General features: G+C 37.8%; 1 protein-coding gene and 1 long non-coding RNA gene across 14 annotated transcripts in view; one reads left to right on the top strand and one right to left on the bottom strand.

Moving 5' to 3' along the window:
- Window positions 1-1368: 1368 nt before the first annotated feature.
- Window positions 1369-24543, bottom strand: part of LOC146482954 (uncharacterized) — a 32398-nt gene continuing 9223 nt past the window's right edge. For both annotated transcript variants that reach the window (XM_085106593.1, XM_085106594.1), the window contains exons 2-23: window positions 22776-22869; window positions 21395-21784; window positions 20465-20725; window positions 19639-19914; window positions 18615-18899; window positions 16986-17267; window positions 16242-16523; window positions 15049-15354; window positions 14527-14583; window positions 14269-14328; window positions 13760-13900; window positions 13215-13275; window positions 12800-12851; window positions 11916-12429; window positions 11087-11197; window positions 10327-10514; window positions 10027-10149; window positions 9374-9444; window positions 8819-8859; window positions 6263-6359; window positions 4882-4981; window positions 1369-4128 (exon numbers count right to left, since the gene is read on the bottom strand). In XM_085106593.1, coding sequence (XP_084962719.1) covers window positions 4063-4128; window positions 4882-4981; window positions 6263-6359; window positions 8819-8859; window positions 9374-9444; window positions 10027-10149; window positions 10327-10514; window positions 11087-11197; window positions 11916-12429; window positions 12800-12851; window positions 13215-13275; window positions 13760-13900; window positions 14269-14328; window positions 14527-14583; window positions 15049-15354; window positions 16242-16523; window positions 16986-17267; window positions 18615-18899; window positions 19639-19914; window positions 20465-20725; window positions 21395-21784; window positions 22776-22845 — 3834 coding nt within the window. In that variant the 5' untranslated portion in view covers window positions 22846-22869 and the 3' untranslated portion in view covers window positions 1369-4062. The remainder of the gene's footprint in view (window positions 4129-4881; window positions 4982-6262; window positions 6360-8818; window positions 8860-9373; window positions 9445-10026; window positions 10150-10326; window positions 10515-11086; window positions 11198-11915; window positions 12430-12799; window positions 12852-13214; window positions 13276-13759; window positions 13901-14268; window positions 14329-14526; window positions 14584-15048; window positions 15355-16241; window positions 16524-16985; window positions 17268-18614; window positions 18900-19638; window positions 19915-20464; window positions 20726-21394; window positions 21785-22775; window positions 22870-24543) is intronic.
- The window catches only part of LOC146482946 (uncharacterized), a 94193-nt gene continuing 75907 nt past the window's right edge, over window positions 6258-24543 (top strand). For 10 of the 12 annotated variants that reach the window (XR_014864017.1, XR_014864010.1, XR_014864007.1 and 7 more), the window contains exon 1: window positions 6367-7449. This is a non-coding gene — a long non-coding RNA (uncharacterized LOC146482946). Of the gene's footprint in view, window positions 7450-24543 lie in introns of all 12 variants that reach the window. The other 2 variants (XR_014864008.1, XR_014864009.1) reach the window with 2 other exon arrangements.

Here is a 24543-nt window from a genome sequence, read left to right as displayed (position 1 = left end):
CGTATTCAATGCTAAAAAAAATTTACTTCTGTAAAGAAACATTTATCACCAAAGACACTTATCGGGCCCGGTAAGTTATCGGGTCTTTCGAGAAACGGGCCCCAGATAAGGTAGCTGGATATGACCTTAATCCGCTGTGCGGTAAAATGATCACCAAAATTGACAGGCGTAATACGGGATCACAATCCCAGGGTAAAGTCAATGGAAAAGCTTGTTTGGGAGTCATTATATACATCGGGATTCTGAGGCTGAGAAAAATGTGACAACAGAAAGCTCTTAGGAAACTGGTGATAACAAGTTTGTTCGAAGAGGACCCACCGTGTCTGGGGGTTATCAAAGACAACACCTATCTCGTGAACATTGGCGACCAAATTTTATTCGCTTTGTAAAATTTGAATTCACACAGAAATATTCAGCTACTAAGAGTCAGCATTGCTAGATAAACAAGAAAAGTGAGGTTTGAATCTCACTGTCATTTTTCACTGCGCGCTGGATAGAGGGGTGGCTATGGAATAAAGACACCATCTTTTGAGGTTGAGGAAGGTGGCTGAAGGCAGAGGCCACCATCTATTTTGGTGTTTGGTGGGTCCTGTTCGAGTATAGTAGTTTTGACCACTTCCCTCAGCCTGTATAGCTGTCGCACGAATTTTCGACCCCAGAATTCTTCCCTTTTGTGCATGGCTGACGGCGTACAAATAATTTGAAGTGGAATGAATGGTTCCTGGCGCTACTGTTTGCACATGCGCGTAATTACCTTATTTGCCAGTTTAGTACAGAACGACCAAGGATGCTTCAAAACTACTACGTCAACTCGAACAGGACCCACCAAACCCCAGAATAGATGGTGGTCTCTGCCTGCACACCCCTTCCTCAACGTCAAAAGATGTCTTTATTGCATAGCCACCCCTCTATCCAGCAACAACAAATGACAGTGAGATTCAAACCTCACTTTTCTTGTTTATCTAGCAATGCTGACTCTTTCTAGCTGAATATTTCTGTGTCAGCTCAAATTTTAAGGCAAATAAAATTTGGTCGGCAATGTTCACGAGATAGGTGGTGTCTTTGATAACCCCCCTACCCCAGACAAAGTGGGTCCTCTTCAAACAAACTTGTTATGACCAGTTCCCTAGGCTAGTGCAAAGGTATTTTGAGCGGTATATGACAATGCGGAAAAGGGGCAATGGGCAATTGGACTTCCGCAACATCAAAGTTTTTGCACGCAGAGGTACACGCAACAAACGTACAATCGCAACTTGCTACGCAGCATTTGTTGGGTGACAAGCAATTTAGCTTATTGATAAGCCAGGAAAAGTTTTGTTTTGAGACATAAGCAGTTAGGTATATTTTTGACAGTCCAGATAGTTGACACTTGTTTCTGGTCATCTTTATTGGTATGGTAAGATAACAGTAACTAAAATTACTGACGAACTTGTGGCTCTCTCAAAACCAAAAATACAGATTATGTTTCGCCACCCACACTTGGAAAAAAATTGTACAATCATAAACATGCATTAATACACAAGAAGACTAATACATCATCTTCACACAAAAAAATCGTAAAGTGTGCTCCTCATATACGTCACACTAAAAGTGCTGTTTAACAACTTAAAGCATCTACGAGTCGAACGCAAGTTAACTTGTTGTCATTCGGAAAATGTTTGTAAACAATTGTCTGTTTCTGTTTCCGAAAGTTCTTTAATTCAAGTCTCTTATGAGGAGACCATGCAAATCAAGGTTGGCCGTGTTCCCTTACCAAGACAAGATGCAGCGCAGCTGGTTAAAAGTTCACATAAATGTTATGCATGATTGAGAAAATAGCAAATACCAGACCAAATGAATGTACCTTTTCTCAATTTAATGTAAATCAAAATTACTTGTATTCTATAGCTATGGGCACCTATTCTGCATCAGCACCTAGCTAGATTAACCCTTTAACCCCTAATATTAAAGAGCAAATTCTCCTTTCTTGTCCCCATACTTTTCTTATTAAAAAACTGGGGAGAAGTGATTAAAACATTCACCTTGGGTGATCATATCCTTATGCTCATGTCCTCAGGGGTTGAATAATCATTGATATTACAAGGACAAATTTGATGCTGATCACTGTTAGGGCTTAAAGGGTTAAGCAGGAAATAGAGAACACTTTTGCCAATAGAGTGTTTTCACATGACGTCACGGCGGCCATGTTGGTGTCCCAAAACAAAGAAATGGCGGCCATGTTGGTGTCCCAAACTAAACCTCTGGGAATTGAACTTTACTTCTATGCAAATACTTTCTCTTGTTTCAGTAAACCAATATGGCCGGTAGTCACGTGAATGAGAACAGTCTATAGCATAACTCTTTCCAAAACAGCTTCATTTTAAGAAACTTTTCAACACTTTAGATTTCATGTATATATATAACGATTCTAAAGGTTATTGTGACTATTAAACTACAACAAGTCTTAATCTTGAAAGAGTCCTACTTATATAATTGCGTCCAGTTTTTCCTAATATTTAAATGCCAGTTAGCTCAATCATAAAAAGGCGTTGACATGAGATTATATACTTTTTTTCATGCATTAAAAGTCAGCGTTTTCTGGTTACTCTAAATTCCAGACAAACCAGAACCGACAGAACTGTACTCAGAATAGACAGATAACGTGTTGACTTATTTTGGGACCGGTGGTGTAGTATTGCTGTGTTGATTCTACTTCTTATGATAGAATAAATGACTGGATCAATACTAATTAAAACACTCGAACCAGGCACAATTGTATATTTTGCACGAAAGGTTTTGGTTACTCGGAATAACACATTTTTATCAGATTTTCTGTGTGTTTTGTTATCACTTTAAAAAATGGTCCCAAGAAATATCGTTGAGATTCGACTGTTTGCTATTGTTGTTTTAGGTTGTTGTTGTTGTTGTAATGGATATCGTACGTTTTTCCTAAGGCTGGTTGATACTTAATAAATGTAACTTTTCAGACAACTATTTTACATGTTATACGTTTAAACGCTCGACTTATTGTCAAAGCAATTTTTATGGACGTGACATGCATGAAGTATATTTTTGGCTATGTATATGGTTAATTACCTTCGAGATTAAAAAAAATTAAACAATAATAAGAATGACTTTCAATTTTAACTTGTACTAGGCCGTCACCAACTTTTGTGTTTACACGTTTTCTAAGAAACGATCAGGAGAATTTCGCTGTTCATCTCCTTTCAAAACGTGTCAAAAAACTAACTGCAACAAATGAAATATTAACGCTTGAAAAGAAACCGGCCCCAGCGTACTCGCCTCCCTCAAAGTAACATTGTGTGGGTAAAGATACCTGTCTCCCCAGCGAAACTTTCCGTGGGCCTTCGTTCTTTTTCCTATTGTTATGAAACAATGCTTAAAATATATCTTAACTTAAGAGGGCTTCGTAATTCTGATCCCTAGTTTTAGACCAAAATGTATGGCTTTTTTTTTACATTATTTAATTTATACCTTTTTTGGATCAGAATGAAGGTAAAACATACCAAAATGGTCCCAGTATTATATCCTACACTTTACGTTACTTCAATATGCATAACATACTCTATTTCAAGCACAGGGGCAAGCTCCTAATAGGCCATTTCCGAGTTGCTATGAACCTCATTATGAAAGCGAGGCTAAGTGCAAAAGCATTTCATGTGAAAATTAGTTTTGTTGCGTATGATTGAAAACTAATTTTTATGACAAAAACTTTGCACTTAGCCTCGCTTTCACCATGAGGCTCACAGCAACTCGGAAATGGCCTATTTAAGATGTATACTTAGTATCCTTTCATAACAACAGGGCATTGTCAGTCCAACAATAGGTTATTGTTAAGAAACAATACTTAGGTTACATATTAACTTATGAGAGCTTCGTAAATCTGGCCCCACGACTTCAAACCAATGGGGCCCACAGCTCACATCTGACGTGGTGTCCTATGGCATTGCAAAGGGACCACACGAGCCCCCCCCCCCCCCCCCTAAAATCTATATATCGTAAAACAAAGCTAAGCTAGATTTGTTGCACACTACTGTGGACTGTTGCTCAAGAAGGCGAACTCTATCTAGACGGCGTTTGGACGTTCTCGTAGAGCCTCCCGTCATAGGTTTTGAGGCTGATGCAACCCTAGAAAAACCAAAGAAAGTTTTCTTGAAATTTATAAGAAATCAGAACTAAGAAGCTACTTTCAGTACTTACTCCAAAGTTTCTGTTTGAGTCTCATACACTCTTTTTCATAAGAACCGTTTTATAAGAACATTGAGGCTGAGATTGACCAAAATCTTAAGAACATACTAAGAAAAAAAGAAAATACCCCAGGCTAAGAGTCAGCCCAAAAAAAAAAGAAAAAAAAAAAAGAAACAGTTCGATTTTAAAAATTAGAAGCTCGTTCTAGTTCAATACCAAGAATACCGATGCGATTTATGGGATAAAACCCTTTCCGCTTTCTTTTATTTCATTTCTTATTTCTTCTCGGGTGTACAAGTAAGACGTGGTTAGCTTATACAGACCACGTCTCTGTTTATACTTCATAACTAAACATTTTCATTTTCATTTCCCGCCTGGCTAAGCCGGGAACATCGGCTTTGGAACGGCTTTGATTCAGACGTCGAACTTTTCATGAGCCGAACCTAATGCATAAATTATCATAACGTATTTCAAATAAAAAAAAAATAATAATAATAAAAAAAAAAAACGCTAACATTTCAATTGGCTTTGCTTCAAGTAAATTAAGTTCGGCTAATTAAGTTCGGCGTATGGATCAAAAGGCGGAATTTTCGTGATTTGGGCCGACCTTAATTTGAATTAAGTTCGGCTCATGAAAAGTTCGGCGTCTGAACTGGGCCTTAGTGATGGCATGTGAATATTCAGGTTTAGTACCTCGTTTTCATCGGCAAGTTGCTTTAAAGTGCTGTGCAGCTGACGAAACGTGGGTCGCTCATCCGGGTCTTCATTCCAACATGAGAGCATAAGAGCATACCTGTAACATCATGATAAAATACAAATTAAACTATGCATAATTATGTAACATTCGTGTTGACTGGTTACATAGCCGTTTTAAATCAGCTGATGTAAAAGCATGTCTGATTTCACCTAACACATTCTGAGCTTTCCTTTGTAAGAAATATACAATGGTGACCTACCGTGGTCACGTCACCTGATGAATATATTCAAAAGAATTCGGGGGGATTCACTTTTGTAAGTGACTCTTGTAAGCCCAGGACCTTTGAATTTCCTAATCTCGATCCAATGCATTACATATGTGTGTGAGCTTCGTTTGAATCGTATAGAGATTATAGGTAAAAGAACAGATATAAACTTTCTAGTAATTGCAATGGTGTGATAAAATTATTCAGCCAATAAGTTTTAGAAAATAATTAAACTTAACTTTGACTTTGTCACAACGATCGTTTACCGGTCAAGGTGAGATTTGTTTCTGAACCGAGAAACGTGACACCATTTCAAGTTTGCTTTTTTAAAGCCCTAATCTTCCTCACAGGACTGGTTAAACTGCTCGAAAGATTCACGTGCCTAAGGGGGTTACAGTGCATGTAAAAATAACATTCACTGATAACAGATTGAATTTTGTTTTACAGCTGAAAAAAAGAAAAATTTTGTTTGCTAAAAGAAAGCCTTAAATTTAAATTTCGAGACATCTGTTTGCATTACGGGCAACTGAGGTCAATTTCAATTTGATTGTTCGCACTGACCCCTGCTCTTACAGACGTATTTTGTCCAAGGTATTTGAAAGCTATTGACTGAATTCCTAAGCTAAACTTTGATAAAACAGAGCCAATTCGACTTTCTTTTCATGCGCTATTGATCCCATAAAAAGTTAAGTCTACCTCTGCTGATAACGAGTTTTTTTTAATATTTTACTCCCCAGCTATTGCTTCAAAATGAAAACTATTGACTAAAATAACTAAATTGAATGATTACCAAGAGGAATATCGATTTAGTTGAGCTATAGCGACAATCGTGTTGGTCTCTTAAAAATTTGCAAAGTGAACATGCTAATGAACATGTTTCTGCAATGCGTGAAAGAAGGAGAGGCACGTGAACAACCTCGTTCCCAAGGAGACTACCACGTGAAATGCGGTTGAAACCATTGTGACATCAATCTCTCCTACATCCTTCTTTCATTACACATTCTGGAGAGCGTTTCTGTATACACAACTGTACTCGCGGCTTTACTTCCTGCCAACTCATGGAGAAGGCTGGTTCGTTGGGAATAAATGGATGACTGTACAATTTTACTCACACTTCATCAGCTGCATGTCTCGGTTTTTCCATCCTGTAACCAGATTCTAACTTGTCTATCAGCTCTAATACTTCCATGCCCGGGTAGGGACTGCCACCTTTTGAAAGGAAAGTGTAAGTGTAAGTGTAAAGGTAAGCAGCTACACCTGAGCGCAAAAATGTGGAAGAAATCTCAAGAAAATATTCAAGATGCAAAAGGAGTATCACTGGGAAAGTTTCCATTTTAATGGCTAGCCGAGACAATTCTTTGACAAGACACGTCATCAAACTCGACATTCAGAACCATGAAAGAGACTTTATCTAAAGAGGGTAACACATGTAACATCATTTGAACGGCCACACTTAAAAATATTTTATTCAGGGATTCAAACGTTAGAACCACGGCATGCACCTTGTATGCAGAGCATAAAAAACAGCACCCCAGGAAACAGGAAAGTACTGCTCAGAAGCTTTCATCTGAATGGTCACATTTGAGGAGTAACCAAAGACGCTAAAATTCCTTTTGATTTCCGTTTAGGCTCCCTGTCTACATGTTTGTCGTAGCTTTATAGAATCGGAAGAATTCATAATGTATGATTTCATTGCAATATTCGAAAAGAATTGTCTGTGGTTTTCGCCACAGCAGCTTAATCGGTTTGCGATGTTTTAAGGCCAATGGATGATTAGCGTCGGCACTATTTGCGTGAGGGCATTTGTTAAACGACCTCTAAAAAAAATTTTGCGGCTGGTCGAAACAAAAAAAACAAAGAATTTTTGTCACGGATATTCCTTACAATAAGGTAGTTTGTTCGTGTAAGGCCCATGGGATGTCAGAAGGTTATAAATTTAGAAGCTCCAAAGTTCAATCTGAATTTTTTCACGGATATACAAAAACAATGACAACAAAAACAATAATGAGATATGCGCACAGGTAAAGATGATGGACTTTGAACTTATTGGACAGCAATATTTTAAGTCTTCTTTCTAGATGTGATGTAAAACATGCAAATTAAAGGGATGTCTTCTACGCGGAGAAGGCCATTGTTGTTTGAGTAAACTGCACTGGATATGGCAAAAGACATACGGAAAATGCTATATCCACTAAGAAGAAACGTGCAAGAACAAGCGCGGCCGGACAAACTCTAAGGAGATTTCTTTTGGTGAGAGAAACGGGAAATTGTTGGAGGGCTTACGAGACAACTGATGAAGGTATGTTTGTTGATAACTGCTTCTTGTAAAACTTACTTGAGCGCAAGTGCTTAGTACCTAGAAAATCAGATTAAGTATGAGGATCAATCGTGAAGGTCTAAATCAGTGGTACAATCGGCCAGAAAGAAGATTTCATGATTGATAGCTTAAGTTTGATGAATACGTCACCTATTTTAGTTGCTTCGACTGCTAATTTCGAGTTACAGATAAGAATGGAATCGACACTCTGTGGGACCATAACTTGGCATTTCAATTAATTGGACCTCACACTGCGGAAATCTGAATGCCCATCAGAACTGATTTAGTGTAAATGTGAAAAAGCAAGTAGTTCTGAAAATATAAACGTTTCCATGAAGAATTAAATCAAACTTAAACATTCTTTTCTGTATTTCCGATGACATCCGACAATTTCCGAAAAGCGGCGGTATCTGTTTTAGCAAAGGTGGAATTTTCACAGGCAACCCAAGTTCACGCTGGGAGAGAGAGCGAGGAACAATTGATCACGTGACCTGTGAGTGCAAGCAGTATTGAGTTTCGGGTGCCGGGTGGTCGTTGAGAATTAGAGCGCTTTACAAGATTTTGTATGGGGAATGAAATATCCTAGATCCCGAACGTCAAATAAAGCTACATTTCAACATTCAATCGATAAAGTAAATACGCCAGAGATGAGTTATTTTATCGTATGAATTTTGAAATATAGCTTAATTTTACGTGCGGAATCTAAAATATTTCCTTTCCTTACAAAGTCACAAATTAAAAATGGCGCTCGTTGAAATTCTGCACCGGCCGCCTGTAACTTAATACCGCGCATTCACTAAAAGATCACCTCACCTCTCTTATTGAACGTGATCTTGGGCTGACTGTGTTTTAACGAAATTCCACAGGCAACCGAAGACGATCGATTCGATCCGGGAATCTTTTATCTAACGGCCGTAGTGTACTAGACATGTTACGAGAGATGCATAATCCGTCTAAGTCGAACTTCGGCAAATATCTGTAGTGCGTCTGCAGGTTATGCTTCTGGTAGTTCGTCCAGTATAAAGACGACCACAAGACGGATTATGCGTCTGGGCGGACTTAGGCTTAAGTGCATCTTGAACGGCGCACTACCAAAGATGGGCAAGTGCGTCCAGACTTGTGCCTCTCTTTATAGTCGACGAACGACGAGACGTATAGTCTGACGCACTACAAATGTCGGTCTCAGGCCGTCCCAGACCGATTATATCTGTTGCAACGAGGGTACGACTATCTATTTTGCAGATAAAGATCGCTTGTTTATTGAACATTTCAACCAATAAGTGATCGTTCTTCCGAGTGGCCATGGCGTATACAGTGTATCTCTTAAAACAGTCAAATTCGATTCACTTACCTATGGTAACTATCTCAAACAAGACCACTCCAAAGCTCCACCTGGCAATTGAAAAAGAGACAGCAATTGACATTTATCCAAACCATTAGAGATGAAACACTTTATTCTCTCCAGCTACTTAAGAAGGAATTAGGCGTCAATCCAAATTTTGTATGGTCGTCGGTGTTGTCTAGCTTGTCCGTTCTGTTATGAAGCTCAACGACTATAGAGCATTCAACTTGTATTCGGAAGTTTTTGGGTTCGGCCTCCGTCGAGATCAAATTTTGTGGTACGTTGTGGTCTCGCCATCTTTCAGTCGTCAGCGCGTCCGACAAACGTATGAAAGACTCGCTGCGGGAGTTAGATTCCTTTTCCTTTCATTGCTACTAGTAACAAACTTGATACAGTTTGCTTAAAATAGTTTCACAAAGAGAAAAGTTTCTTTGGAAACCTATTCTGAGTACAAAACCCCCTCTCCCCACCTTTCGAAGCTATATATGCTGCACATTTCGGATCTATTTGCTTTGCTCCATGATTACTGCCACGGTAAACATGACTAGTAACATTTCAACTCACACGTCACTCTTGGTAGTGTAAAGTCCATGCAGCAATGCCTCAATAGCGGTCCATTTCACGGGTAGACGACCCTGGAAATCAAAGCATTTCCATTAGAACGTTAGAAGGTGTTTGATTGGTTCTAGTTCATACCTACTTCTATGGTGAGCTTGTGTTGTTTCTTCCCAACTTATTAGGAAAATTATCATGTACACGAGGTAAAGTGTCATCCGATTTCTAAACACAGAGAAGTGGCGCCGGTTTTTCTTTCTTCTTTTTTTTAAACCAGCTTTAAGGTGTTTGGAAATTGGAGGAAACACTCTTTCAAGCGTTTGATGTAGCTTCCCAAATCATTAATAATTCTTGGAGAAATTCAGAGCAATGCTCACTAAATTTTATGATCATTAAGGCGGAGAGATCACCTCGGGACAGTAATTTTCCTTTGTTTTTTCTTCATGAATTATTAATGTTCGGGAGTAATTTATCAAGTACTTGCAGTAATATCGCTGGTAATAGCCATTTTATGTTGTTTCAAAGGCCTTCTTCAATACGAAACTGATATTGCACTGCTTAAAAGAACTCACTCTCCCTAATGAGAATATTTCGGAAGTATGTCAGTCTCTCCTTTGAATTAAGCAGGACCCAGAATGATTTCAAAGTATAAACACTCTTACCCCAGTATTTCTCTGGTACATGTCCTGTCGGCGGATGTCTCGTGCCATTCCGAAGTCTGTTACTTTACACGTCAGATTGTCGCCTAACAAAACATTCCTGGCCGCCAGATCACGGTGAATTATCTAAAGTCAACAAAAACGTGTTTAATTGATCATCAACGGTACCGTTTACTGCATATTATTTCGTCGCATGTACAAGATGTAGCTTTGTGTCTGCATGTAAGTGGTGTATAACAAAATGCACAGCAATCCAAACGCTATGGCATTTCCATATGATAATCCTTTTAGGTCTTAACAAACCTTTTCTGAGCTCAAATACGCCATACCATCAGCGATCTCCCAAGAAAACTGCATCAATTGCTGGGACGTAAAGCTTCCTCTCGGGAGTTCCTCTATGTTGTAGTAATCATCTTTCAAGCCGCGTTTCTTTCTCAAGAAGCCCAACAAGTCTCCATACGGCGCAAACTCTGTGATTACGCAGAGAGGCTCTAGATAGAAATAAGAAAGGTGCTTTAATTTCCTGAAGTCTTTCACTGCTGGCTCCTAATACCGCGGGGCGAGCCGCTTGAAATTTTGGGTTGAGTTGTACAAGTCTGCTGTCAAAACCTTGAAACCCTCAACCCACTTGATCAAAAAAAATGTTTTGTCCAGTTTTCATTCACTATGTCAAAAACAACCCTAAACTTTCTCTCTCTCTTTTTTCCAAGCCAAAACGACAAAATTTCTATCCTGTGGTGCAGACCAGTGGAAACACTCTATCTCAGAACAGTCGCATCCTCGTGTTACTATAAATAAATAAATAAATAAATAAATAAATAAATAAATAAATAAATAAATAAATAAATAGATAAATAAACCCGCGGTGCTGGTAACTGGTGACACATCAGTTGCTTTACAAATTTATTAAACATTGCAGTTAAACAGCCACAGCAAATAACAACAACAAAAACAAGGAAAAACAACGAAAAGAGCAAAAACAACCACAACAAAACAAAACAACAAAGTAAAAAAAGCCAAAAGACAAACAAAATGAAGAGATATCATGATCTCCTTGTCATACCTGATTCAGTTATGCAGGCCAATAGCTGTACCACGTGTTTATGAGGCGAAAGGCCCTTCATCAGCTTAAGTTCAGACAGCAGATCTTTGCGACAAAGCTCATTCGCTTCTCCTGTAAATGAAATGTTTCCCAAAATTATGAGCAACTTATAAAAATGATGATTATCTTTGGGACAGAGATATGTGTCTAATGAACACGCTTGTACCCCTATTGCTTAGTGTTCCGTTTACTGGAGTGAAAAACACTCTTAAGTTTGCCATTTTGTTACTGGAGAAATAGGATTTGACGCACTAACAATGGGAATTGTTCAATAACTTGCGGCAATATAAATGGGATCACGGTCATAATTTGGGCTGGAAGGTGGAATTTGTACCCCCCCCTTCAGGACTATATCTCTATATTCCCCTATCTTTCATGTATATAATGAGAATGTGAGATGGAGCTTTATGTTTTTAAAACTGCTGTTAAAATAGTAATCTTGATATATCCTTAAAAGCTTACTTCCGATGTATATTAATTGTGTTATTTCATAGATACAATTAAAAAAAAAACTGTAACCCAGTCTAGTCCAAATACCCAATCAAGACGCTGCGATTGACACATCTGCGCGTGATTTTCAGATTAGTTCTCGGTTCTATTTTTAACATTGGAAACTATCTAAAGTTTACTGCTGATCACCTCGATCGCATTAGGCACTTTTAGATGAACCTATTGAGGGAGAATTTCCAGGGTCAATCGTTTTCACGTATGTCACATAAATCTAAGCGACTATTCTTTCAACTTAATTAACTAAAACGAAAACAAAGGGACATAATCATAAATCACTCACCATTATCATTTAAAGTTTTCACTGCAACCGGTATCCAGCCCCCTTTCTGGTTAACATTCAAAGCGAGACCTTTCTTAACGAGTCCAAACTCCCCACTGCCTATTGTTCTGTGGAGCTTAAGTCGGTCACGAGAGATTTCCCACTGGCACCTCGATGGAATGATTGAGTATTCGTTTGGAACAGGGGATTGTCTCTCGCTAAACGAATCACTGTGAATAAGGTGAGAATATTCATGATTGGGAAACAATCCAAGTCCAGATTTCAACTCCTTATGACACTGTTTAATTGGCTTCTCTTGCCCGACTTGTTTGGATTTTTTCGGTGTTTGTTGTAAGCCCAATCCAGAATCTAGAGATGTCTCGTGTAGATGGTTGTACACATGGATTTCCGGGACAGAGTTCGGCTTCTTAGGTTGCCCATTTCCGGAGCTTTCCTCGGCGTCTACATTATATCCGTGGTTAAAATGCATCTCTAAAATCTCTGTAATTGTTTCATAATGATCTGTTCCCTGCAACTTTAAACGAAATTACTGATTAGATAAATGGAGCTGACTTATCAATAAAACCCCGAGCTCACATTGAAAATACAGCCTCTATAGATAGCTTTTCGCTGTTTTTGTTTCTTTACTCAACTAGCCACTGCATTTTAAGCGAAGACCAAGCAAAGTTAAAGAGGGTTTTGCTTTACTATTATTTTGCGATAATTTTTTTTGTTAAGAAACTTGTTTGAAAATCACTTTCAAAGCCAATTAAAGCTTTAGGACTGATCTAACATAGTTTTTAATTAAAGCCCAGGAGTGTGATACGTCTTTCCATTTCGTTTCGAAGAACTCTTATTTTAATATGACTACTAGTGTTAACACGTAGGAGTTGGGTTGAACTTACCGTTTTGTCTTTCACGTCATCCATTGTATCTACCGAGGACTCACTGGTTCTGCTATAGAAACAAAGATGGCCATCATAGTTAGCGTCCACGGGTACAATTTTAAAAACATAGAACTGAATAATCGGAGGGGTCTTTACAGAGAATATTGTTTTCTTAGCAGTGGTGAGAGGGAGTGCTTAGTTCAGTTATAAGAGAGCATGCCTATGGCTATGTCACTCAATTCCTATGCCTATACTTATGCTTATGTCTGTCACTCAATACCTGTGCCTATACTTATGCCTACGTCTATTTCTATGCCCATGCCTATGTTCGTACCTGTGTCTTACTCTATGCCAATGCCTGTGTCTGCCTGTCCATGTCTGTCTTTTTCTACATCTCTGTCACTCAATGTCTATGTAATTTTGTTATACTCACTTATGAAGCTCCCTGCGTCTTCCAGGTCGTGGTCGCCCCTTAAAACAGCACCTGAGTAAAACTGAAAAGACAAATTGCTGTCATGACTCAGTTCGTACATCATGATCTATACTTAACTTTCCAGCACTAACTAAGGCAAAAGAGCTTTGCCAGGATTTTACAATATTTTAACAGTTGCAAACTTGAGCCATACTTAGTTAAACGGGCTCAAAGCTTTTCAGCTAAGTTTTCACGTCGATTAAAGAGTTGGTCATTGGGTTCATATTACACCTGTTGATAACGAGTAGGAAAGTTGAAATTTTAATTTATATATGAATACGTGGACTGCCGATGGAATGTTTTTGATTGAAAAATTAGAAGGTGACCCTTCCAGGAAGAAAAAAAGAAACTATTCAAAGTGACTTTTAGGCTCTTCAACAGTTGCATAGAGAGATTGTAAGCATTAAAAGAGTTGTTAACTTGGCTGTTTGAGGAGTCACCTTATGAAATTCTTATATCGACACTGCAACCGTGTTGGCAACACTGCGCTTAAATCCTTCACTTACATTTTTGTGTCCCTTTCCAAAGCATAAACGCAATAGCTGGAATTGCAAAGGCCATAATAACTACCCACAGTGGGGCGAGATAAACGAAAGTGTTTTTCGTTGGTTTCCCTTCCTTTTTGGCACCTGACTCCTTTGTCCTGTCTGGTATAAAGTAAAATAAATTTCAACAAAGGATTGATTCAAAAAATAACTTGCAGTTGTCTCTATCATTTGTTAATTCAGATTTTTCTTTAAAGTACTTAAAACCTGTTTACTTCTTTTTAAAAGTTGCGCGGTAAGATGTGCGTTTGAAGACTTTTACCGTGGGTTAGAATAAGCTAAAATAAAAATTAAACTTCAGCTTTCTCGTAAAATTCCAACCATAAACGTTTCTTTCACTGAGTCCACCGGATTGGTTTGCGCAACGTGCGTGGCGATCAAGCGTGGCATTTTCTTGCTAGAAACGGGTGTTTTTGCAACAGTAAAAGGCCTGTGTCTGGTAATGTACTTATTAATAGTATCCACCATACCTTCGTTTTCGTTGGTGTACTCTGTGAATGAGGTTGGAGTCTCTTTTGGCGAGGTTACGTCTGAACAGAAAGAAGAAGGAATCCTCTAGTCATTAAGCTTTCTTTCATTATTTTTTTTGTAGGAGATGTCTAAGTGCAATCTACTTTATCCACACAGTATTTAATATACGACCATTTCTGATGGCTGTATTAACGTTTTAACTGATTACAATTAAATAATGCTATGAGTAATATCTCAAGCTGCTTTATAATACTTACCTCCTGTAATTGAGGGCGATGTTGATAGAAGCTCAGTCCTAATTGTTGAGGTTAATCCTGGAAAAAATATAATGGTAGATTAAAAGAAAAAAAAAAGAAAAAGAAAATAAAATTGAGTAGTTTTTCTTCATCAATTGAAATTAAGGTCTGGCAGCGAATACTTTTCGATAATCTCTTAACACTTAACTCCAAATGATGTATTATACATGTACTGGTGAGAGATGTAAAACCTAGGTAACTAGTTGACAGAAGTGGCACTAACCAAAAGGGGACACATTGTGAACGTAAATGAACGTGGAGAACGTTTGATGCTCAGGTGTATTTTTTAAGTTAGATGGATTAGTGCGGGTTTCGTTATTCCTTCAAAGTCAGATTGTAAAATTAACTTCAAATTGGTTCATACGTAAAACATCAGGCAAAATAGATTTAAGCAGCATAGGAAAAACACTTTCTCTGGTTATCTGTTGTTATGTGTTAGTTCACAGGTCAGTTTTAGTCATTTCAAAATTCAAACCTACTAACCTTGAAATTTTCCAGTCGTAAAACGTCTTTCACGTCCATAAAAGCTTTTCCCGTGTTTGTTCCATGCCGAGACAGCTGTTGTGTAGTTCTGGTTCCATTGTAAATCCATCAAACTGTACATCGTATTCGTGGTGTTCCAGGAATTTGGCGTCTCTTTAAAATCTGAACCATTTGAAGCCCGATACAACCAGACAGTTACAGTATAGATCTCGATTGGACTTTCACCGTTGTATGGTATTGTCCACTGCAGTAAGCATCGTTTTCCATCCACAGTGATGTTTGTTATCAAGGGTGCATCAGGTGGACCTAAAAAAGTAGACAAAGAGGATAATTTCATTTTTGAAACGGAAAACATGAGCGAGCGATAGTTGTGTTATTACGGAGCAAAACCAAACCAAAAAAAGTCATTCGCGAGATGGTAGTCTGATTCAATACAGTCTGATTTACTGGCTACCTAGTCAAAAAGCTGACTCTCCAACTGACTGGCGCTCTAACTGAGTGAGTGAGTTAGTGAGTGAGTGAGTGAGTGAGTGAGTGAGTGAGTGACTGACTGACTGCCTGACTGACTGACTGACTGACTGACTTACTGACTTACTAACTGACTGACTGACTGACTGATCACTGAACCAATTTGCTGATTGATTGATTGATTGATCGATTGAATGACTGACTGGCTGCCGACTGAACGGTAGATCTGGTACGTGATAGTGCAATGAAATCAAAGTAAATGGAAAGCTGAGATTGCTGGCTGAGTACATGATCATGATGGGTCCATGATGTGCGGTGCACTTGTACAAACATAACAACAATAAATTATTGTATAACTCGTCGCATTCGGTCGGGTTGCCTCGGTGCCTGAGTATCTCAACAATCTGATGAACTCTGACGGGTTGGGCTTCGGTCTCTACTAGGTTCAACCTTGATCGTCGAGGAGCGATCTGTTAGAGTAAACCTCAGGTCCCTCCTGTTTTGGTGTTGGGTGCCGGGGTAATTACTTTAGCTCGAAAACATTCTCCAAATTTTTTGGAACCCCTGAAAAATGGTTAAAAATTACTTATGCGCTTAATGTTTTTTTTTTTTTGACGTCCGGTGACATTTTTTATGATTGGTACGTTTATTTGAGTTGTACTTGTAGTTGCGGTCCCTAAAACTTGCTGAGATGTGCTAAAAATTTAGTCATACAATTATCTTACCTGCCGAAAGAGTTGTTGCACTGATGTTCGCAATTTCACCGTAACCAACTTCATTTCTTGCTTGTATCTCAATAACGTAAGTTCTGTTTCTGGCTAAATTCTTGATAAGGAGTGACGTTTTTGTTATTCCATTAAGCTCTTTTTTGATATTAGTTCCATCAAATACTCTCACTCGGTAGTCTAGTATTTTGATATTGTTGACGTCTTGAGCTGACGAGTTCCAGGTTAAATTTAACGCGAGCACGCGTGGAACAACCTTTATCACAGGCGCACCGGGTGGCTCTGCAAAAGAAATTTCGGTCAATTTTGACGTTACTACTGTAATATTATTACCTTAAATTTATATCAACGTTATTTAATTTATCGATTATCTCAAGTTAATTTTCACATGATAACGAAAAAGGTAAAAAGAGAAAACGAAAGCGCAACGACCCACGAACTATTTCAATTAATTAAAAGGTATGGCTCTTTTACAAATTTTACAGTTGCATGTAGCGTAAAACAATTCTCGACGAAATTGAACTCCCGTCTTAACCTTGTGTGAAACAAAATCCAGTCCATACGTCATACGACGGAGGAGAATTCATTTTCTGAAACTATTTCAGAAAGATGAAAGGGAAACATAAGCTGTCCATCTAAGTGATCTGCTATGAAAAATTTTAAACCAGCCAGAATGCTTCTTTTCGTCACGTGCCATCTGAGCTATTTAAAACGTTTTAAAGCAATTTTTAATATTTTTCCAACCTGCTTCAAGCGTTGTAAAATTTCTGCCCATGAACCTGCCATAGCCATCTTCATTCCTTGCCTGCACTTTTATCACATATGTTCTGTTGTGCGTCAAGTTTGTTATGTACAGTTTTGAAACATTTATTCCCGTAATTTCTTGCTGTTTTTGTGTGATTGTGTCTATGAGAAGAATCCTGTAGTCGAGGATCATGACTCCTGTATTGTCATTTGTTGAATTCCATGATATATTAACTGCCATTAAACTTGGTACCGCGGTAACGGACAGAACTCTTGGAGGATCTGAAAAAAAATGAATTGTTGGTCAATTTCATTAGAAATAATAACTGAGAAAGAATAATAATAAAACTAACAATTAAAATGATATAACGCAATTTCCAAATATACCTCCCACTCTTTATACTACGAATAATAATAATGATAATGATAATGATAATGATAATGATAATGATGATAATGATGATGACTTTTAAAAAGGCCTTTCAAAGAAGGGAGGTGGTAAATTTTAAACTCCGCTATGAAATAAGAAATATGAATTGTTAAAAGCGGAAAAAGATGGCAATTTACATTGCGATAAATGAATGTTAATTGACCACGGGAACTTTCAAAATCCATTTACTACTCAACTAAGAAAACCCAAAGAAACCTACACGACGTCACATTCAAATAACAGGTATCCAATGAAAAACTTGGAAAGAACGACGGTTCAAAGACAACAAACTAAGAACACGGTGGTCGAAGCCAAGGTCGGCAAGAATTGTCAAGCATTTCCAAAACAATCAATGAACTAGACGGCAACACTTAAAAACTACAAAACATTTACGTACTATAACCTAGACCTTGAATCATAAGATCAACACAACGGTCACAAGTTCTTAAAAAGTCATGCAACCAAAATAACCCAATTCATTAAGTTACTAAATAATGAAATTCAACTTCATAACAGAATGAATGATTGAATCCTAACACCGAGATATCTTTGTGTAGTTTATTACGAAGAGCGAAAACCAGATTTCTAAGCAAGGGATCAGTTGTAATCCAAAAAGAAATTTGTTTTAACCACGCATTTCTCATATTAAATCTTTAAGCATTTCCTCCTTTTTCCCCCTCACCATTTTACTTAAAAAGTATTTTGTGTGTGTGCTTTATTTTTATTTTTATACTTGTGCCTTCCTGTTACGACTACTTTTGACATTCTTTCATAACTATTGTTATGCTTCCAAGCTAAATTCGCTTATAACTTATTTTGTAAGTGTCACTATACCCTACATAAGAAGTGTTTACTCATTTAATTCCTCTGTATTCCAGTGTGGTATAAAAATAAAATTTGTTGTTGTTGTTTAACAACAATAATTCTAAAAAGCTCTTAAATATAAAACAATGTATGGAATTTTTTTCCAAACTGAAGCTTAACTATGTCTGAAAACTTGCTAAGGTCTAACTTTCATAAACCGCGCGAAAACGTTTTGTAATTAGAAGGCATCGTCCAAAAGAAATCAGGGTTTCTCGGATCCGAGATGCGCAGAACGCATGCGCAGTAGCAAAAGGAGGTACCGTCCTCAATGAAACAAGGTTTAGGAGGTAACCATATACAAAATTACTAAGCCTTTAAAGCGGTAAATATTTTACCTGCTTCTAGCGTTGCTACAGTGGCGTTTGCGGATTTTCCATAGCCAACAACATTCCTTGCTTGTATAACAATCTTATATGTTCTGTTGTGCTTCAAACTTCCAAATGTATAATTGTTTCCTGTCACTACACTTTGCCTTTGCTGCTTATCAGTGTTCACTTCGAATAGCGTTATCCTGTAATCTAATATGGGGCTTCCACCGTCGTCACGTGATCTATTCCAGGTTGCACGGATTGACAATATATCTGGAACTAGTTTGTTTATTACAGGCGGGCCAGGTGGAACTGAAATGTGAAACAAAGCCGTTTTACACAAATATCTCATTATTTTTGTAGCCAGAATTGCACACTTGAGTTTTTCCCATTTTTAATGATATTCATACACACGCAGTTTTTGTGCCACCAAGCCTGACTCAGGAGATGTACTACCCCTCCCCTATCGCATGGTCAGCCCCAACTATTTTTGGCAGTCTTGATGCTGTCCATTTATAAACCTAGGCCAGGAAGGGGAGATGTTTGGAGCCTTAACAATTTAAAGAAGTACTGAGCTGAGCGCGACTTCATAACGTTCCACATCTGTCAAACAATTTATCGAAATCTGCTACTAGTAACTTTTGATGCAGTTCAGTAATAGTTTCGTTATCGGATTTTATCATTCTCAGGAGGCATTGAGATGTTTACCACACTACAGTGACGCCATTCACGTCCATTTTCTTTTGTAATTTCTTTTATGACATTCAGAAATAATTTTTGTTTACTTGAGTTGCAAATAAATACAGCCTCGTTAAATTTATTACCAATGATATCAACCTCGTTCCCAAGAAGCGAGTCAAGTCGAGGTTGCAGTCAAATGAGGGGAAATTAAAAGTTGCTACAAGGCATATTACTGATTAACTTCACTGTAACCCTATCCGAGGAATGAGAAACGGTATAACTGTATACTGTCCTGTGTTTACAAGGACTAAAGATAGCTCTTCCTTGAGCAACACGTATTGCCGGTTATTCTTTAAAGAATTGCACTTACAAAGCTGCTTCAATGTAATATTATACCACGCAGTTCCTTTGACATTTGCAGCTTTACAGAAGTAACGACCAAAGTCACCCGTTGTGTTAGGCCTCAGTGTCAATGTGCTTATGTCGTGCGTAGAGTTGACACCGTTTAAAATCGGTCGGCCATCTTTGAACCAAGTAAAGTTAGCAGCAGGATTTGCATCCACAGCACACTTTAATCTGGTCACGTGGTTTAACCAAGATTTTACTGTGGCATTCGAAGACGCAGTCTTGTTGATGTAGGGTCGATCTGGAAAACATAAAGCGAGATCCTTTGTCATATAACCCAAATGAACAAGAATCGACTTCTTGCTTGGTATACTGGGATCTTAAGCCTTAATTAAAGCCCGATAGTTATTAGCATCTAATTTCAACAGAATCGCTAGTACTTCAACAAATCGTTGATCACCATACATAACAATAGCCCAACTATTAACATAAGAATCACGTGGAGAATGATAAGGAGGTTATGCCTGTTGCTCACTTGGGGACGGTTAAACTTATTTACTATGAATGTGATTGGCTCATTGCGAGGTTTGCGTCCATTGCGACTGGAGAGAGGAATTACTATGGCTTTGATTTTACAACACTCAAAATTAGTTTTGTTTGCATATGACTGAATAAAAACTAATTTTTATAATAAAAGCTATGCACGAAGCCTCGCGTTCATAATGAGGTTGAAAGCAACTCGGAAATGACCTATTGAAAACGGCTATAAAAGTGAAGTCCGTCAGCAATTGCTGTGCTCCGTTACTGTCACATCTGTCACAAGAATGCATAACTACTGAGCAATTACTTACATCGTACAACTTTCACAAAGACGCTGTAAAACGCTGATCCGGCTGGGTTTGATGCTGTGCAAACATAGGTACCGCCATCCTTGCGTTCAATTTTTTGAATTCGAAATACCGTCGTTGGGTTGCTAATCTGTAGTACTTGATCACCTTTTGTCCATTTTATGAACGGTGTAGGTTGGCCAGTTGCTTCGCATAGTAATTTTACAGGTTCGCCTTCCTCGACGTTTATAGTAGCGTTGGATCGACTGGTAATTTTAGGTGGAACTAAAAAGTAATATACAGGTCACAGTTAAATTAAGAAAATAGCGTAAAGATATACACATTTATCATTGAATCTCATGTTGAGGTTTGTTAGCGATTCATAGGTACTTCCGAAAATTGCTGAGTATATTGATCAATTACTGTGCCACTGTTTATTATGGTGTTTAAGGCGATAAATTATGAGGCTATGGATGAAACCCTCAAGTGGGACCATTCAAATGAAAGCTACTGAACAAGACTTTCCTGTGGTGCTGGTTTTTATGCTGTTAAAGGTGGTTCTAACTTTTGAGTCTGTTTATGATATCCTAAAGTGTGATCTTTCAAATGAAAGCTACTAAAGCAGTACGTTTCTGTGGTGCTGTTTATTATTCTACACAATGTGATTATTACTTTTTAGTCTGTGGATTAAATCCTAAATTGTGACCATGAATGAATGCTACTGAGAAGTACTTTCCTGTGGTGCTGTTTGTTATTTGGTATGCTGTACAAGGTGATGCTAACCTCTGAACTTGTGTTAGAAATCGTAACGTATGACGATTTAAATGAAAGCTACTGATGATTACTTTACATTGTTGGTGTTCATTATTTTGCACATTGATCTTATGTGGTAACGATCTAAGATGATCACATAAAACGACAATTTTACACACATCATAAAAGGGTGAGCCTCACCTCGAATGACGAGTTTTATAGGTCCACTCCTAACATCATCGCCACTTAATTCTGCTTTACAACCGTAAGTAACAAGCTCGTCTGACCAGGTTACATTCTTTAACACGAATTTCAAGTTGCATCCATTTCGACTGACATTTCCTGTCACAAACAGCCTGTCTTTAAAGGGAGACTTCAGGTCTGCATTAATTTTATTAGATCCGTCCTTATATACAGTAATGTATTTGTTTCTCATTCTATCACCGTCTGTTCTTCCCCACTGGATTTCGCTGAAAAAGTCCCAGTCTTGGTCGCTACCAAACACGAATATCCAATGGAAGGTAGCGCTAGAGTGTAGGATCCCAACAATCGTACTAGGAGGTGTCTTAGTAAAATTTGTGCTTAAGGCATCTGAAAAATAAAATAAAATAAGAAAGTACAGAAAGAAAAGAAGAATAATTAGGTAATCGATAATGAATAGTAAGTTACAATTAGATATTGTAAGTTAATAGGTCAGTTGATTGTCTTACAACATAGTGAATTCAGAGATACATGTAGACTTCGTTGAATTTACTTGACGGCACTCAAACGTCATTGTCACAAGATGTTAACTTGGAAACTCTTGAGCAAGAACACTGTGCAAGGAAATCAGTGTTCAAGTTTAATTCATCCACTTGCAAAAACTCCCAGTCGTTACAGTTGGGACAAAAAAGCCAAACATTAATGTATACACTCGATTGCAAAAACGTTGACACCTAAAAAGCATGAGAGACCCAGTGACTTTATGGGTATGACTGTACTAAATTTATTTGCATACTATTCTATTCTCGAGCGACGGTTGATAACCAAAATTAGTTGCACGTGGTGAATAATGGAAACTATCCAAGCTTTCCTTAAAGTGTCCAAGTTGGCCAACAAGGGCCAATTTTAAACACGTTGGGTCTCATCGTTCACGGTTTATGCTCTTTAGGTGTCAACGTTTTTGCAATCGAGTGCATAAAATAGCTTTGTGCTAGGAAACTCCAGCAAAAAGCACCAATCAGAATGTTCTACCGCGATAAAAAATGTCATGCAGCCGTCAAAACATCTACAAAAGAAAAACCTGTTTGTTGATGAAAATCTGTTAAAACAGCTTTGTGTGCTTCCGTCTGCTAGGATGATGAGTTTATAGTACTGAATTTCAGTATTTATTTGGTCTGCTTTGCTTTTGAAAACGTGACTATCAATTGTTAATTGTTTTCTCCAAATTAAATCTCCTCTTAATGTAGAATAGTATCGGGTTGTTGTATATCTTGTTTTAACAAGTTAAAACTGTTATTTGAAGTAAAAAAAAAAAAAAATGAGAGTGATCAAATCTTGGTCTTTAACACTGATTCCCAAGTCAATTGTTTACTAAACTTACCTCCTGAACCGAATCGCAAAAGAATTAGACACCACGACAGCAAAATTTTGGCTGTTTGAACAAACTTCATTATTCTTTTAGCTCGACTGTGTCTCTGAAGTCAAAGAGAAAAATAAGAATTAGTCTCATTCATTCGAGAGGACGCCTACATTCCCTATATAAAGGTATGTCATAGATTTTCTAAAATTGGTCGGGAAAGGGCATACTTTTGCCTTATGGTGAAACTGAGCATTGTTCGTAGGCCAATTACGTGGCTATATTACTATTAAACGATGCTTCTGGTTGAATTTTCAGACCGAAATGAGTCTAGGAAAGAGTTGAGAGAAGGATATTTTTAACACATTACCAGACAGTATGCCAACACTTCGGGTTGATAGCAGACTGCTTTGGTGTCTATGTTTATGCTAACTAAACTAAAATTTGAGTTTTTAATTTTAATCATCTTAAAATTGAATCTTCTCTTGACTAACCCAAAGTTCACCAACGCCCACCCCTTTCCTTCTTTCTAAGCACCCTTAAATTCATTTAAGAAACCTCAATGATTGATGTGCCCCTTTGTAGTATTTTTGGATCGCTTAAAACCTCGGAGAGATAATAAGGATAGAACGCTGAAAACTTACAAAATCATTACGATAAGTGGATTAGTTTTTAAAGAAATTGTGGCGCTTAGTCGGTGGTGGAGTGGAGACAAAGATCCCGTTTTCTAAACAGAGATGGTAAGAAATTTGGCCACCGTACCGACATTCGAGTGCTGACGTTTTGAGCGTCAGCCCAATCCAACTCTGTTGGTTAAACCAAACATTCGTTGCAAATCATAAACTGTTGGACAGTCTGCGCCATGCGTAATGCGTAAAATTTATAATAATATTTATACAGGATAAGCCCTTCAGCGGAAAGATCATTGGTATTAAAGAGGACCTCTTAACAAAAATGAAAGCGCGATAAATAAAGTTTTCTCTTAAAATCGATATGAAATAAAGGAGAACCGTACAGCATACCGTTTGTGCTATTTAAATTAAACAAAATTTCAAGAATTAATATTCAAGTTGGAATAGTCACACTTTAGGGTATTATCCACACACTTAAGAAACTAGAACCCCATGGTTATTATATAACAGCATCGAATAAGTGCAGGACTTTTTCTTTAAGTGAGCCACACCTTAGAATTTGATATCTTGGAGCATTCACAGTTTAATTTACAGTTAAAGACCACCCAAGACTGAATGCTAAGGCCAGAAAAGACATCTCTACGTAATTTCTCGTACATTTGGCCCAACCAATGAAACATCACATGAACTTAGATATGACTTATAATATGTATTGTAAAACGAGGACATATACATTCCTTTGGCTTAGCACCAAAGTGCAAAAGTGAAATGTGACTTCCAATGCACTTTAACCTTCGTATTCCTAATAAAACCAAAAACGTAATGGGCACATGCACAAACATTTGGAATTAAACAGGAAACGGCGATCAGAGCGAAATATCGTAATAATAAATTAACGAGACGAAAACATTTCCGTAGATTAATACCAAGCATGTTCTTTTTGTAACGGGTCCAATGGATGAAAACTATGACAGTGAAAATAATCCATTAAGTATCTCACGAGTGCAATATACAAATTTCTGTACTGAAACACGGAGCCTCCAACGGCGATTAGAAACTTCCTCGAGTTGGTTAATGCAAGCATCACGAAGCTTCCAGTAGCACTTTTGGTGAACAAAATATTAACAAAAACTTAATAAATAAATGAAATGAAACAAAAT

The sequence above is a fragment of the Pavona decussata genome, unplaced genomic scaffold (assembly GCF_977016875.1).
Source record: "Pavona decussata unplaced genomic scaffold, jaPavDecu1.1 SCAFFOLD_41, whole genome shotgun sequence".
Taxonomy (NCBI): Eukaryota; Metazoa; Cnidaria; class Anthozoa; order Scleractinia; family Agariciidae; genus Pavona; species Pavona decussata.
The sequence above is the reverse complement of the archived record's forward strand: the minus strand, read 5'-3'. Positions and strand labels throughout refer to the sequence as shown.